General features: G+C 47.0%; 1 protein-coding gene across 2 annotated transcripts in view; it reads left to right on the forward strand.

Moving 5' to 3' along the window:
• The first annotated feature begins 1,236 nt into the window (after positions 1 to 1,236).
• The window catches only part of LOC140465641 (peptidyl-prolyl cis-trans isomerase FKBP10-like), a 33,709-nt gene continuing 21,084 nt past the window's right edge, over positions 1,237 to 13,861 (forward strand). For both annotated transcript variants that reach the window (XM_072561206.1, XM_072561207.1), the window contains exons 1-4: positions 1,237 to 1,978; positions 4,370 to 4,515; positions 9,132 to 9,321; positions 13,186 to 13,331. In XM_072561206.1, the coding sequence (XP_072417307.1) occupies positions 1,788 to 1,978; positions 4,370 to 4,515; positions 9,132 to 9,321; positions 13,186 to 13,331 (673 nt within the window). In that variant the 5' untranslated portion in view covers positions 1,237 to 1,787. The remainder of the gene's footprint in view (positions 1,979 to 4,369; positions 4,516 to 9,131; positions 9,322 to 13,185; positions 13,332 to 13,861) is intronic.

Here is a 13,861-nt window from a genome sequence, read left to right on the forward strand (position 1 = left end):
GATTAAAATCTCCTCAGTTAAAAAAAACTGTGCCCCTGAAAAGATAACACAGTAAATAAAGAAAGAGACGATAATTAACTCAGAAAAAAATTGCAGCATTTTATTGAAAAGAATCGGATTGACTCTATAAATAGAAACATCAAACAGAAAAACCATAAGACCATAAGACATAGGAGTGGAAGTAAGGCCATTCGGCCCATCGAGTCCACTCCGCCATTCAATCATGGCTGATGCGCATTTCAGCTCCACTTGCCAGCGTTCTCCCCGTAGCCCTTAATTCCTCTAGACAACAAGAACCTATCAATCTCGGCCTTGAAGACATTTAGCGTCCCGGCTTCCACTGCACTCCGTGGCAATGAATTCCACAGGCCCACCACTCTCTGGCTGAAGAAATGTCTCCGCATTTCCGTTCTGAAATGACCCCCTCTAATTCTAAGGCTGTGTCCACGGGTCCTAGTCTCCTCTCCTAACAGAAACAATTTTCTAGCATCCACCTTTTCAAAGCCATGTATTATTTTGTACGTCTCTATTAGATCTCCCCTTAATCTTCTAAACTCCAACGAATACAATCCCAGTATCCTCAGCCGTTCCTCATATGCTAGACCTGTCATTCCAGGGATCATCCATGTGAATCTCCGCTGGACACGTTCCAGTGCCAGTATGTCCTTCCTGAGGTGTGGGGACCAAAACTGGACACAGTACTCCAAATGGGGCCTAACCAGAGCTTTATAAAGTCTTAGTAGTACATCTCTGCTTTTATATTCCAACCCTCTTGAGATAAGAGACAACATTGCATCGCTTTCTTAATCACAGACTCAACCTGCATGTTTACCTTTAGAGAATCCTCGACTAGCACTCCCAGATCCCTTTGTACTTTGGCTTTATTAAGTTTCTCACCATTTAGAAAGTAGTCCATTCCTATATTCTTTTTAAAATAAAACACGGGAGTATAACCATTGTACAGACTAGTGACGTTTACAAAGGGATTCAAATGTTTAGTTAGAAGCTGAAAAAAGAGACGCCAAAGATTTAATGTTTTAAAGTTCTTCCTCATCTGGAATTAGTTAGTTTCTGCTGGTTATTGTGTTCTGGGGGAGTCTGTGAGGCCCTCCCGATCAGACATATCCTCTGAGGGGATGTGATGCTGCCCTTGGCTCCAGCTTCGGAGAGACTTTACGACAGAAACATTTTGATGGTGTCATGTTTCCCCAAACCCAGAAGGAGGCTGGGGGCGGCCAGAAACCCAGGCTGCACCCAGACAATGAGAAACTGCAAATGGTCTCTAGGACCCGCAGGAACCCTCCCCAGTAGAGGTCCTGATTCCCTGGGATCTTGCTGACTTCACTGAGTGAAGCTGTTCTCCCGGATTCCAATCAAACAATTCCCAGAGCTCCCGACTTCAAACTGAGAGTTAATCCAGGAGCCGCTCCGGATTAACTGGAGAAACTCCAGCCAGAAACAGGCGGAACTGCTACATTCTGGACAGCTATTTCCCGGGAAGACAGCCGCACACGTTTACAACATTCCAGAGAGAGAGAAAAAAAATCCCAGCGACGGGAGGGGGGTGTGTGTGAGGCGAGTGAGACAGAACTCTGTTCGCCAGAGACAGGAATTCCAGCCTCCGAGCAACTTGCTCCAGGTCCGTTTCACACACTCTCTCTTTTTCCTCCAGATCAGTTTCACACTCCGTCTCTCTCTCTCTCCCCTCTTCCAGATCAGTTTCACATTCCGTCTCTCTCTCTCTCTCTCCCCTCAGTTTCCTGCTCTCGCTCCCTCCTGCTCTGACGATGAGCACCCCTCTGCTCCCCGGCCTGTGTCTCCTGTTCTCTCTGGTTCTCTGTGAACCCGGCCCTCTCTCTGATGTTCTGATTAACAGATACTTCATCCCGGCCGTGTGCCCCCGGGAGGTTCAAAGCGGGGATTTTATCCGTTACCACTACAACGGCACCTTCGCGGACGGCAGGAAGTTCGATTCCAGGTAAAAGTTACAATGAGAACTTTGTTTTTAAAAAAACTCTAGAAAATGGTGCAGGTTTTCCTGGGGCGGATTGTCCAGGATCAATGCTCCTTCCCCATTTAATGAACCAGCCTCTCCACCTCAAAAAAACACCTCCCTTGTTTTTTGTTTGTTTAACAAATGCCGTTATTTTAGGAGAGAAAGCGCCATCCTCGGGATCGCGTGAATAGACTGAAGTGGGGAGTGACATTGTCACTGGCTGGAGAGTCCTAGCGGATTGGGGAATGTTCCTCTCACCCTGGGGCTGGGGCTGGGGCTGGCCCTGTGTAAAAACTGCACCATCACATCCACCCCACCCCCCGGAGAGGAAACGCTAACCAGAGCTTCCCGTTCCACTGCCACATCATCTGCTTCCCAAACCGACCATTCGCCCCGTCAGAGGCTGTTCATGGTCCACGCTTTCCTTTTGAACAGTCTCTTGTCGCTGGTGGAATCTCGGAAAAGGATGCACAGCAAGCTCCCACAAGCACAGTGTGACATTGATCAGATCATCTGTTCTGTTTGAAACAGCACCTTTGAGCGGTAAATACTGACTCCAGAGAAAACATCCCTTTGCTCTTTCTGGACACGGTTCTGTGGGATCCGACAGGACAGCGCTCAAAGAACATTACAGCACAGGAACAGGCCCTTCGGCCCTCCAAGCCTGCGCTGACACATTTTGCTCTTCCATGTTAAAACCATCTTCACTTACAGGATCTGTATCTCTCTATTCCCTTCCTATTCCTGCATTGTCCAGGTACTTCCTGGATGCTGCTATTGTGTCTGATTTCACCACCACCTCTGGGAGTGTGTTCCAGGATTGACACATAAGGCCACTCAGCCCATTATGTCTGCACCAGCTCTTCAAATGAGCAATGTCACTGACTTTACCATCATTGCTCTGTCTGACACATCTATAATGATTGGAACAAGGGCAGTAAAGTGACCTTATAGAATCTGAGTTCCCTGATTGGGGCTGTTAATCTGGTCCAGTCAAAGAGCCCTGGCTGACAGATAACTGGAGTGACCAACATCCCATTCACTCTCAGAGCTGGCTCTGAGGGAGCTGGATCAGTGTCATGTACTATGTACAGGGAAATAAAGGATGACTTGGTGACAGGATACTGACCTTCTTGGAGTTATTTCAACATCTATAATCAAGCTGGGTGTGGAGCCTGTGTATCTAAGTCTTGTGGATTGATCTGGGCTACCCTTTAGTTAGCGTATAATTAACCGAGAGAAGTGGACTTTGCAGCTTGGGGAAAGAGGCTGGTACTGTTGTGACCTATTGATTGTGTTTGCATTTTCTATTCCCTCCAACCCCTCCCCTCTGTTTTACAGACCCAAGTGACCCCCCCTGCCCTGCTCTGCCTCTGTCATCATGACAATAGCTGGTAGCTTCAGCTCCATACAGCATTTTACAGTCAGTAACACACAGGATTGCAAATTCAATCCAATGACCACTGTTTCAGTCCGCGTCCATGTATAGCAGCACAGGAACTCCCCATGTAGTGCCTGCCATCTGAATACAACAAAACATCCAGTGAGGAGCTGTACATAAACTCACCAATCCAGGGTCATTCACATTTCCACAGGAGCAAGCACAGAGTGAAGCCAGATAACTACAGCTGAGTGAGAGGGAGGGAGGGAGGGAGGGAGGGGACAGCTGAGTGAGAGGGAGGGAGCGGAGAGAGAGGGAGGGAGGGGACAGCTGAGTGAGAGGGAGAGAGGGAGGGAGGGAGGGAGAGAGAGAGAGGGAGGGAGGGAGGGGACAGCTGAGTGAGAGGGAGGGAGCGGAGAGAGAGGGAGGGAGGGGACAGCTGAGTGAGAGGGAGGGAGGGAGGGGACAGGTGAGTGAGAGGGAGGGAGCAGAGAGAGAGGGAGGGAGGGGACAGCTGAGAGGGAGGGAGGGAGGGGACAGCTGAGTGAGAGGGAGGGAGGGAGGGGACAGGTGAGTAAGAGGGAGGGAGGGAGGGAGGTGACAGGTGAGTGAGTGAGAGGGAGAGAGGGAGGGGACAGCTGAGTGAGAGGGAGGGAGGGAGGGGACAGGTGAGTGAGTGAGAGGGAGAGAGGGAGGGGACAGCTGAGTGAGGGAGGGAGGGAGGGGACAGGTGAGTGAGTGAGAGGGAGAGAGGGAGGGGACAGATGAGTGAGTGAGAGGGAGGGGACAGGTGAGTAGGGGGGAGAGGGGCAGTCTTGTCCATTTTTCAATGATCGATATTGTGCAGTCTGAACACAGATGATCTGACCCATAACTATTCCTTGTTTATGAATGCTGGGTTATGGCTGTGGGCTCTTATTGTGTAATTGGCCTGGCCTGTCTAATTTGAGCTTTGATTCTGACATTTTCTTTCTCCTGTTGCACTCTCTCAGTTATGACCACAGCAGCACCTTCAATGTCGAAGTGGGAAAGGGTCGCCTCATCCCAGGAATGGATAAAGCCGTCCTTGGAATGTGTGTCAATGAGAGGCGACGTATTGTCATTCCTCCCCACCTTGGATACGGTAGCCAAGGAGTCGGTAAGGGCCACCTTTCCCCATGACGCTGAGTGGTTGATGGGTCACCTGGTACGCTGCTCAATGACCCAGTCACAAAGTGGCTCCAGCATTGAGGAGACCATTCATTCCTCTTGCCTCTGCTGGCTCTCCAATGGGGCAATACAGTTTGAGTTACTCTCTCAGCGCCTCCCTATGGCACTGCACATTATTCTTTTCAGATAATCATCTTATTCTGTCCCTAATGCTTCAGTTGAACTTGGCTCCACCAGTCTCAGGCAGTGGCCTTCCAGACTCTGATTCTTGGCATTGGGAACAAGTTTATCGTCATGCTTCTTTTACCAATGACCTTAAATCTGTGCTCATTGGTTCCTGATCCTTCCTCCAACAGGAACAGTTTCTCTCTGTCTAGGTTTGCTGACTAGATGTTGAACACAGCTATCAAATTTCCTCTTCACTTTCTCTTTTCCAAAGAAAGCAGGCCCAATTTCAGAAATCTGTCCACAAAACTGAAGTTCATTCACATCTTTTTCAGAACTGGACATAATTCTTCATTTGAGGCTGAGCTAGTATTCCTTACAAGTTTAACATAGCCTCCCTATTCTTGGACTCTCAGCTCCTATTAATATAACTCAGGGTCCTGTATACTTTATTAACAGAGCTCTCAGCCTGCCTAGCTAACCTTTAATGATTTGTGTACATATAAACCAAGCGTCTCTGCACCAGAATCCCTTTCAGAATTGTACCGTTTGTTTTGTTTTGTCTTTCTGTGGTCTCAGAATAAAAGGTTAGACACTTAGCACTGAACTGAGGAAGCAGTTTCATAGAACATAGAACATAGAACATAGAACAGTACAGCACAGAAACAGGCCCTTCAGCCCACGATGTTGTGCTGACCACTGATCCTCATGTATGCACCCTCAAATTTCTGTGACCATACGTATGTCGAGGAGTCTCTTAAATGTCCCCAATGACCCTGCCTCCACAACTGCTGCTGGCAACGCATTCCATGCTCTCACAACTCTCTGTGTAAAGAACCTGCCTCTGACATCCCCTCTATACTTTCCTCCAACCAGCTTAAAACTATGACCCCTCGTGTTAGTCATTTCAGCCCTGGGAAATAGTCTCTGGCTATCGACTCTATCTATGCCTCTCATTACCTTGTATACCTCAATTAGGTCCCCTCTCCTCCTCCTTTTCTCCAATGAAAAAAGTCCGAGCTCAGTCAACCTCTCCTCATAAGATAAGCCCTCCATTCCAGGCAGCATCCTGGTAAACCTCCTCTGAACCCTCTCCAAAGCATCCACATCTTTCCTATAATAGGGCGACCAGAACTGGACGCAGTATTCCAAGTGCGGTCTAACCAAAGTTTTATAGAGCTGCAACAAGATCTCACGACTCTTAAACTCAGTGCCCCTGTTAATGAAAGCCAAAACGCCATATACTTTCTTAACAACCCTGTCCACTTGGGTGGCCATTTTAAGGGATCCATGTACCTGCACCCCAAGATCCCTCTGTTCCTCCACACTGCCAAGAATCCTATCCTTTATCCTGTACTCAACTTTCAAGTTCGACCTTCCAAAATGCATCACCTCGCATTTATCCAGGTTGAACTCCATCTGCCACCTCTCAGCCCATCTCTGCATCCTGTCAATGTCCCGCTGCAGCCTGCAACAGCCCTCTATATTGTCAACGACACCTCCAACCTTTGTGTCATCTGCAAACTTGCTGACCCATCCTTCAATCCCTTCATCCAAGTCATTAATAAAAATTACAAACAGTAGAGGCCCAAGGACAGAGCCCTGTGGAACACCACTCACCACAGACTTCCAGGCAGAATATTTTCCATCTACTACCACTCGCTGTCTTCTGTTGTCCAGCCAATTCTGTATCCAGACAGCTATGTTCCCCTGAATCCCATTCCTCCTGACCTTCTGAATGAGCCTACCATGGGAAACCTTGTCAAATGCCTTGCTAAAGTCCACATACACCACATCCACAGCTCGACCCTCATCAACTTTTCTTATCACATCCTCGAAGAACTCGATAAGGTTTGTGAGGCATGACCTGCCCCTCACAAAGCTGTGTTGACTGCATTTATTCAAGCCATGCTCTTCCAGATGGTCATAAATCCTATCCCTCAGAATCCTTTCTAACACCTTGCAGACGACAGACGTGAGACTTACTGGTCTGTAATTGCCGGGGATTTCCCTATTTCCTTTCTTGAAGAGAGGAATTACATTTACCTCTCTCCAGTCCTCAGGTACGACTCCGGTGGAGAGCGAGGATGAAAAGATCTTCGCAAGTGGCGAAGCAATTGCATTTCTCATTTCCCAAAGCAGCCGAGGACAAATCTGGTCCGGGCGTGGCAACTTGTCAATCTTAATGTTTGACAAAACTTTCAGCACATCAGCTTCCTCTATCTCTATCCATTCCAGCATGCACACCTGCTCTTCAAAGGTTTCATTCACTACAAAGTTCGTCTCTTTCGTAAAGACAGAAGCAAAAAACTCATTTAGGGCTTCCCCTACCTCCTCAGACACCACACACAAGTTCCCTATGCTATCCCTGATTGGCCCTACTCTTTCTTTGACCATTCTCTTATTCCTCACATAAGTGTAAAATGCCTTTGTGTTCTCCCTAATCCGTTCTGCCAAGCCTTTCTCGTGCCCCCTCCTGGCTCTCCTCAGACCATTTTTAAGCTCCTTCCTTGCCTGCCTGTAATCCTCTAGAGCTGAGCTTGACCCTAGCTTCCTCCACCTTATGTAAGCTACCTTTTTCCTTTTGACGAGAAGCTCCACCGCTCTCGTCATCCAAGGTTCCTTTATCTTACCCCTTCTTGCCTGTCTCAGAGGGACATATTTATTCATCACTTGCAACAACTCTTCCTTAAACAGTCTCCACATGTCTATAGTGCCTTTACCATGGAACAATTGCTCCCAATCCATGCTTCCTAACTCATGTCTAATCGCATCATAGTTTCCTCTTCCCCAATTAAATATCCTCCCATTTTTGCCTAATCTTCTCCTTCTCCATAGCTGTTCACCAAGATTGGTGAATCCTTGAATTCTAAAAGCCAGTGGGCTCTGTCAATGAGAATGTTCTAGACAGAGATCAACAGATTTATAGGTATTAACCACAACAAGGGATATGCGCATTGTGTGGGAAAATGAATATCCAAGACAGAATATCAGCTATAAGTTAGTTGAATGTAGAGCTAGTTTAATGGGCCAAATGGCTATGTTCTTGCTACTAAAATGAATCACTCCATATTGTTCAGCATTAAATTTCAATTGCTAATTGTCAGCCCACTCCACTTATCTTTCTATGTCCATTTGAATTTCGCTACCTTCCTCACAATTCACAAAACTTTTTATTTTTACATCCATAAATGATCAAACTCGGCACCAAGATTTTGCTCAATTAAACTATCAGGAAGAGTAGGAATCTACCATCTGCTGGGGAATTCCATTATCAACTTTCCTTCAGTTCTTCACTCGCTATTGTGCAAACTTGTTCATGTATATACACCACCGGCATTATCCTCAGCAACCCTTACTGTAAAGTCAGCAAAAGAAACAGAAATTCATTAAATATGACTTACACTTGACAAATCCAAGTTGGCTTTTGCTCATTAACCCATATTTGCTTCTGTGACCATTAATTTTGTCTTGAGTTATTGATATCACCAAGGGTGAAACTGACTGGCCTGAAGTTGTTGAGCTCAGCTTTATTCATTCTTTTGAACAAGGGTGTACATATGCAGTTCTAGAGTCCTCTGGCATCACCCCAAATCTAAAGACCAGAAAAGTACAACCAATTCCCTCCAACTTGCATTCTCACTCTCTCAGTATTCTAGAATGCATCTCATCTGATTTTGAAGTCTTGTCCACTTTAAGTACAGCCATCTTTATCCAATCTGCCCCATTATCAACTTTAAACTCTTCAAGCATCTGAATTACAGCATTTGAAATTGTCTTTCATCGTGGCCAGTTCCTTTGTAAAGACAGATGCAAAGTATTGATGTAATACTGGAGCTATACTCCCTACACCCACATGTATATCCCATGTTTGTCCCTTACTGGCACACAATCTTTTACCAGCTGTTTTAGTCAGTATAAGCCTATAGAAGACTTTCCAATCCCCACTTACATTAGTTGCCAGTTTCTTCTCATAGACTCTCTTTGTTTCTCTTATTTGCTTTCTCAATTCCCTTGTGAACCTTCAATACTCACCCTGTGTTATCCACTTGAAACCTGTCAGAAGCATACATCATCTTCTTTATCTTGATCATACTGAGCTAGGTATCAGTTGTCAGTTTTTTGTGCTCATTTTGTTAATCCTAGGCGGTTGGGAGAAGTGATTGGCCTTAGCTCCGCCTAGGGTGAGGAGATGAACTATCAGCTCAAATTCTAGCTGCCTTGGGTTCACTGTCTGAGAGTTTAGAGCAGGAAGTCAGGTGTCATTGTAATTGAATGGTTTCCATAACCTGCCATCTTGGATCTCATCAGAAAAGGTACCAAAGGCAACAGTGATGTAAAACCATAACCTAACTTGGGAGAGGATGGGAGATATTGAGAGGAATTGAACAATGTTCTACATGCCTTTTCTAAAGATTTTCATTCTTCTTTGTTTCACAGATAATGTCATCCCTCCTGACACCACTCTGTACTTTGACGTCATTCTCCATGATATCTGGAACCATAATGACAAGGTGCAGATAAAGACTTTGTACAAACCCACGGTTTGCAACCGCACGGTACAGAGCTCCGACTACGTCCGATATCATTACAATGGCACGCTGCTCAATGGGACACTCTTTGATTCAAGGTGAAGGACCAGTGTTATTGTCTGTCACAATCTTCCCAGGGAATTACGATCTCAAAGGTAGTTGGCCTAAGCTAGTGGTAACCTTAGATTGCTCTAGAACTGCTTGGTGACATCCTTGATCTGCGCGCTAACCTCCTGGATTTAGGGCTGTTGCTGTAGCAACATCTATCTATTCTCCAAACCACTGAATCACCAATCATTCAGGTTCTTCCAGTCTTGCACCTCCCTCTGCCATCCACTGAGTCATATGAATCATATAATCCCTACAGTGTAGAAGCAGGCCATTCAGCCCATCAAGTTTACACTGACTCTGAAGAACATCCCACCCAGACCAACCACTCTACCCTATCCCTCTACCAATGTATTTCCCATGGCTAGTCCACATAGCTTGCACTACGGGCAATTTACCATGACCGATCCACCTAACCCTCACATCTTTGGACTGTGGGAGGAAACTGGAGCACCTGGAGGAAACTCACACTGCTACAGGGAGAATGTGAAAACTCCACACAGACAGTCACCCGAGGGTGGAATTGAACCCGGGTCCCTGGCGCTGAGAGGCAGCAGTGCTAACCAGTGAGCCACCATGCAGCCCCCAAGTCCATGTTGGGTCATGGACTTGGCTTTGGCTTACATCCCAGAGGACCATCATGCTGTCCAGTCAGGCAATGATCACCTCCAATAAGGTACAATCTAGCCACCACACTTTGACATTCAATGGTGTTAACAAGACTGAATCCCCCACTATCAACATCCTGGGGGTTACCATTGACCAGAAACAACTGAACTCACCGTATTAATACAGTGACTACAAGAGCAGGTCAGAGACTGGGAATCCTTCAGTAAGTAACTCATCTCCTAACTCCCCACATATGCCCACCATCGACAAGCCACAAGTCAGGAGTGTGATGGAGTACTCCCCATTTGCCTGGATGAATGCAGCTCCAACAACACTCAAAGAGTTTGACACTATCCAAGAAAAGCAGCCCATTTGATTAGCACCACATCCACCATCATCAACATTCATTCCCCCACCACACATGCTCACTAGCAGCAGTGTGTACTATCTACAAGGTGCACTGCAGAAATTCACCAAGGCTTCTTTGAAAGCATCTTCCATACCCACAATCGTTTCCATCTAGAAGGGTAAGGGCAGCAGGTACATGGGAACATTAGCCCCTTCAAGTTCCTTCTGCATCAATCACCATCCTGACTTGGAAATGTATTAGGGAGGAGAAAAAGTGAGTACTGCAGATGCTGGAGATTGGAGTTGAGATTGTGGTACTGGAAAAGCACAGCCCGCCAGGTAGTATCGGAGGAGCAGGAGAATCAGCATTTTGGGCATAAGCCCTTCATCAGGAATGAGGTTTGTGGGTCTGGGGGCTGTGGGATAAATGGGAGGGGGATGGGGTTGGGGGGGAAGGTAGCTGGGAATGGGATAGGTGGGTGGTGGCGGGAGTGATGGTGACTAGACAGAGTGGAGGGTGGAGCGAATAGATGGGAAATCTAATCGACAGGTCAAGAGGGTGGTGCCGAGTTGGAGACTTGGAATTGAGATAATGTGAGGGTGAGGAAATGAGGAAACTGGTGAAATCCCCTACCACTGCAGGAAGTGCAAGCATTCCGGAGAGACCATTCCCTCCATGATTCCCTTGTCAGATGCACGCCTCCCCCACTGGCCCACACCCTATTGCTGGCACCTTCCCCAGCCTCTGCAGGAAGTGTAAACCTGTGCCCAGACCTCCCACCTCACCTCTATCCAAGGCCCCAAAGGATCCTTCCACATCCAACAGAAATTTACCTGCACCTCCACTTCCACTAATATCATCTACTGTATCCGTTGTACCCGATGTGATCTCCTCTATACTGGGGAGACAGGATGCCAACTTGCGGATCGCTTCAGAGAACATCTCTGAGACACCCGCACTAACCAACCCCACTCCCCCTCCCACTCCACCAAGGGCATGCAGGTCCTGGGCCTCCTCCATCACCATACCCTAACCACTTGACACCTGGAGGAAGAACGCCTCATCTTCTGCCTTGGGACCCTGCAACCACGCAGGATCAATGTGGATTTCACCAGTTTCCTCAGTTCCCCTCCCTCCATATTATCCCAGTCCCAGACCTCAAAATTGGCACTGCCCACCTGACCTGTCCATCACCTTTCCCATCTATCCGCTCCATCACCCCCCCCACCAACTTATCACCTTCTCCCCCACTTTTATCTGCTTATCACATTCTTAGCTATCTTGCCCCCAGCCTTACCCCCTCCCCCCCCCCACCCATTTATCTCTCAGCACCCCCAGCCCACAAGCCTCATTCCTGATGAAGGGCTTATGCCCGAAACGTCGATTCTCCTGCTCCTTGGATACTGTGTTTTTCCAGCACCATACAGTCGATTCTGATCTGCAGTCCTCACTTTTCTCTCAAAAGTCCCATCTCTCCAAACAGACACAACCTCACATCACAAAACTAGCTCCTTATATATCACACACTCTCCCAGCTTGTCCTGATTGGCCTGTATTGTCAAATCCTCAGTATGGTTTTTTTTCGAAATAATTTCAGACTTTAGTTGGATTGGTGTGTGATTACTGCTATTCCCCAGTCCCCTCTAGAGTGATTAAAACTCCTTTTGGATTATAGAGTGCTGAGCGCACTTTCTGCTCTGACATTTTCTCTCACGAGGAATATGTACCTTAAAGAAGTTCTGTCTTCTCTCCAGGATTTCTCTTTATCTCTTTTACCTCTCTTCACCTCTGAAGAAGTCATACCAAACTCAACATTAACTCTGTTCTTCTCTTCACAGACATTACCAGACCTGCTGAGTTTCTCCAACACTTTCTGTTTTTGATTCCGATTTCGAGTAGCCACAGTATTTATTTTTCTCCCAGGATCTCTTGACCTGTGAGGATTCTGACAGCAGTGTTCAGTTCAGAGCTGATCTTATTGCTGGCAAGTGGCAGAGTTGTTATTCCAGCTTCTGTGTGCAAAATGAGAGAGGCCATTAAATGGAAGTATTTAATGGACTCACTGTCCATTCATTCTGTGTTTTTCAGCCTTTTCCTGTGTTCCTATCCCCGAGCCTTCCCTCAGCAATAGCTCACCATAGCAGATCTGTATAACTTACAGTAAAGGAACCCAAGGCATTGGCTTGAGTTTGATCCCATTGTCGGACCTTACAGCACAGAGCCCATTATTCTGTCCTGGCTCTCTTTGAAAGAACAATTTTGTTTTGTCCCACATTTTTACCTGTAATAGGGTTTGTCAGGAAGGTCAGTCCCAGTGCAACAGGCAGATTGTTTTCATTCTCATTGAGGCTGGATGTCATGTTTATTAATGTCTGGCTGATTTAAAGACTCCCAACTAAATCTGGAAATGCCGGAAATCCTCAGCAGCTTAGGCTGCATCTGTGACAACAGCTAAAAAATCAACATTTAAAACTTTCACTGAACCTAAAACTTGGGAGATGTGTTTTTGTACTTTGGTGAGAATGTGGAGCTTAGAATCCCAAGGAGTGACTGAGGTGAATGGTGTAAACACATTTAGTGGGAATCTATATAAACACATGAAGGAGAAATGGATAGGAGGTGAAGTTGGTGGGGTGGGATGAAGAACAGTTACTAGTATGGTGCATTTGAGCCAAATGGCCTCTTTCTATGCTGTAAATATGTTGTCATGGTTGAATCAGACTGTAGTGTTGGTGTCCAAATGTTTTACTCACATCCTCAATCCACACGCAGCCCAGAACTCTCCCCAGCAGTGGCTGGGTGGTGGGGGTGAAGATGGAGCAATGTGTGTTGTGTGAACATGGTTCCTCTGCTTTGTGTATTTTTCATTCTTTGGTCCTTCTGCCCCCTCCCACAGCCACAATCGGATGAAGACGTATGACACGTATGTGGGTGTCGGCTGGTTGATCAAGGGGATGGATGAAGGGCTCCTGGGGATGTGTGTAGGAGAGAGGCGAATCATCATCATCCCTCCATTCCTGGCCTATGGAGAGACTGGGTACGGTAAGTGATATCCCTGGAAGACCAATGATCTCCACGGCACTGGGAGTTACATCAACTCTGAAGCCTCTTTGTACCCCCACCCCCCCCCCCCAACCAGCACCACCACAAACTGTAGAAGCAGAACACTCCCAGCCCAGCCTGCGATCCTCCAAGGCCCACTGGGCTGATTTACTGACCCACGACCAGAAAGTACCTGAGCTTTAAACCTGCTTAGCCAGGGCATTAACATTGTCCATACTGGGTACCTGAGCAGGGATCAGACAGTGCCCCTCACTCCATATCCCTGCTCACTGATCCCTGTTGGACAGTCAGTACATTGAATTGGGACAAAGTTGTGCTCAACTGTGATGCAGACATGAAATAACCTGTGATGGTCTTTTGTTCTCGACGGTTGACGTGACGGAGCTGAGAAAGGCCTGGCACGACCCTGTGACTCCACACCAGGAGGGTAATGTGCTGGTGACCTCCAGCCTGACAGTGATGGGTGGTCACGTTGGGGATGACATCACATCAAAGGATCTGACTGTTAA

Source organism: Chiloscyllium punctatum, chromosome 42, assembly GCF_047496795.1.
Source record: "Chiloscyllium punctatum isolate Juve2018m chromosome 42, sChiPun1.3, whole genome shotgun sequence".
Lineage (NCBI taxonomy): Eukaryota > Metazoa > Chordata > Chondrichthyes > Orectolobiformes > Hemiscylliidae > Chiloscyllium > Chiloscyllium punctatum.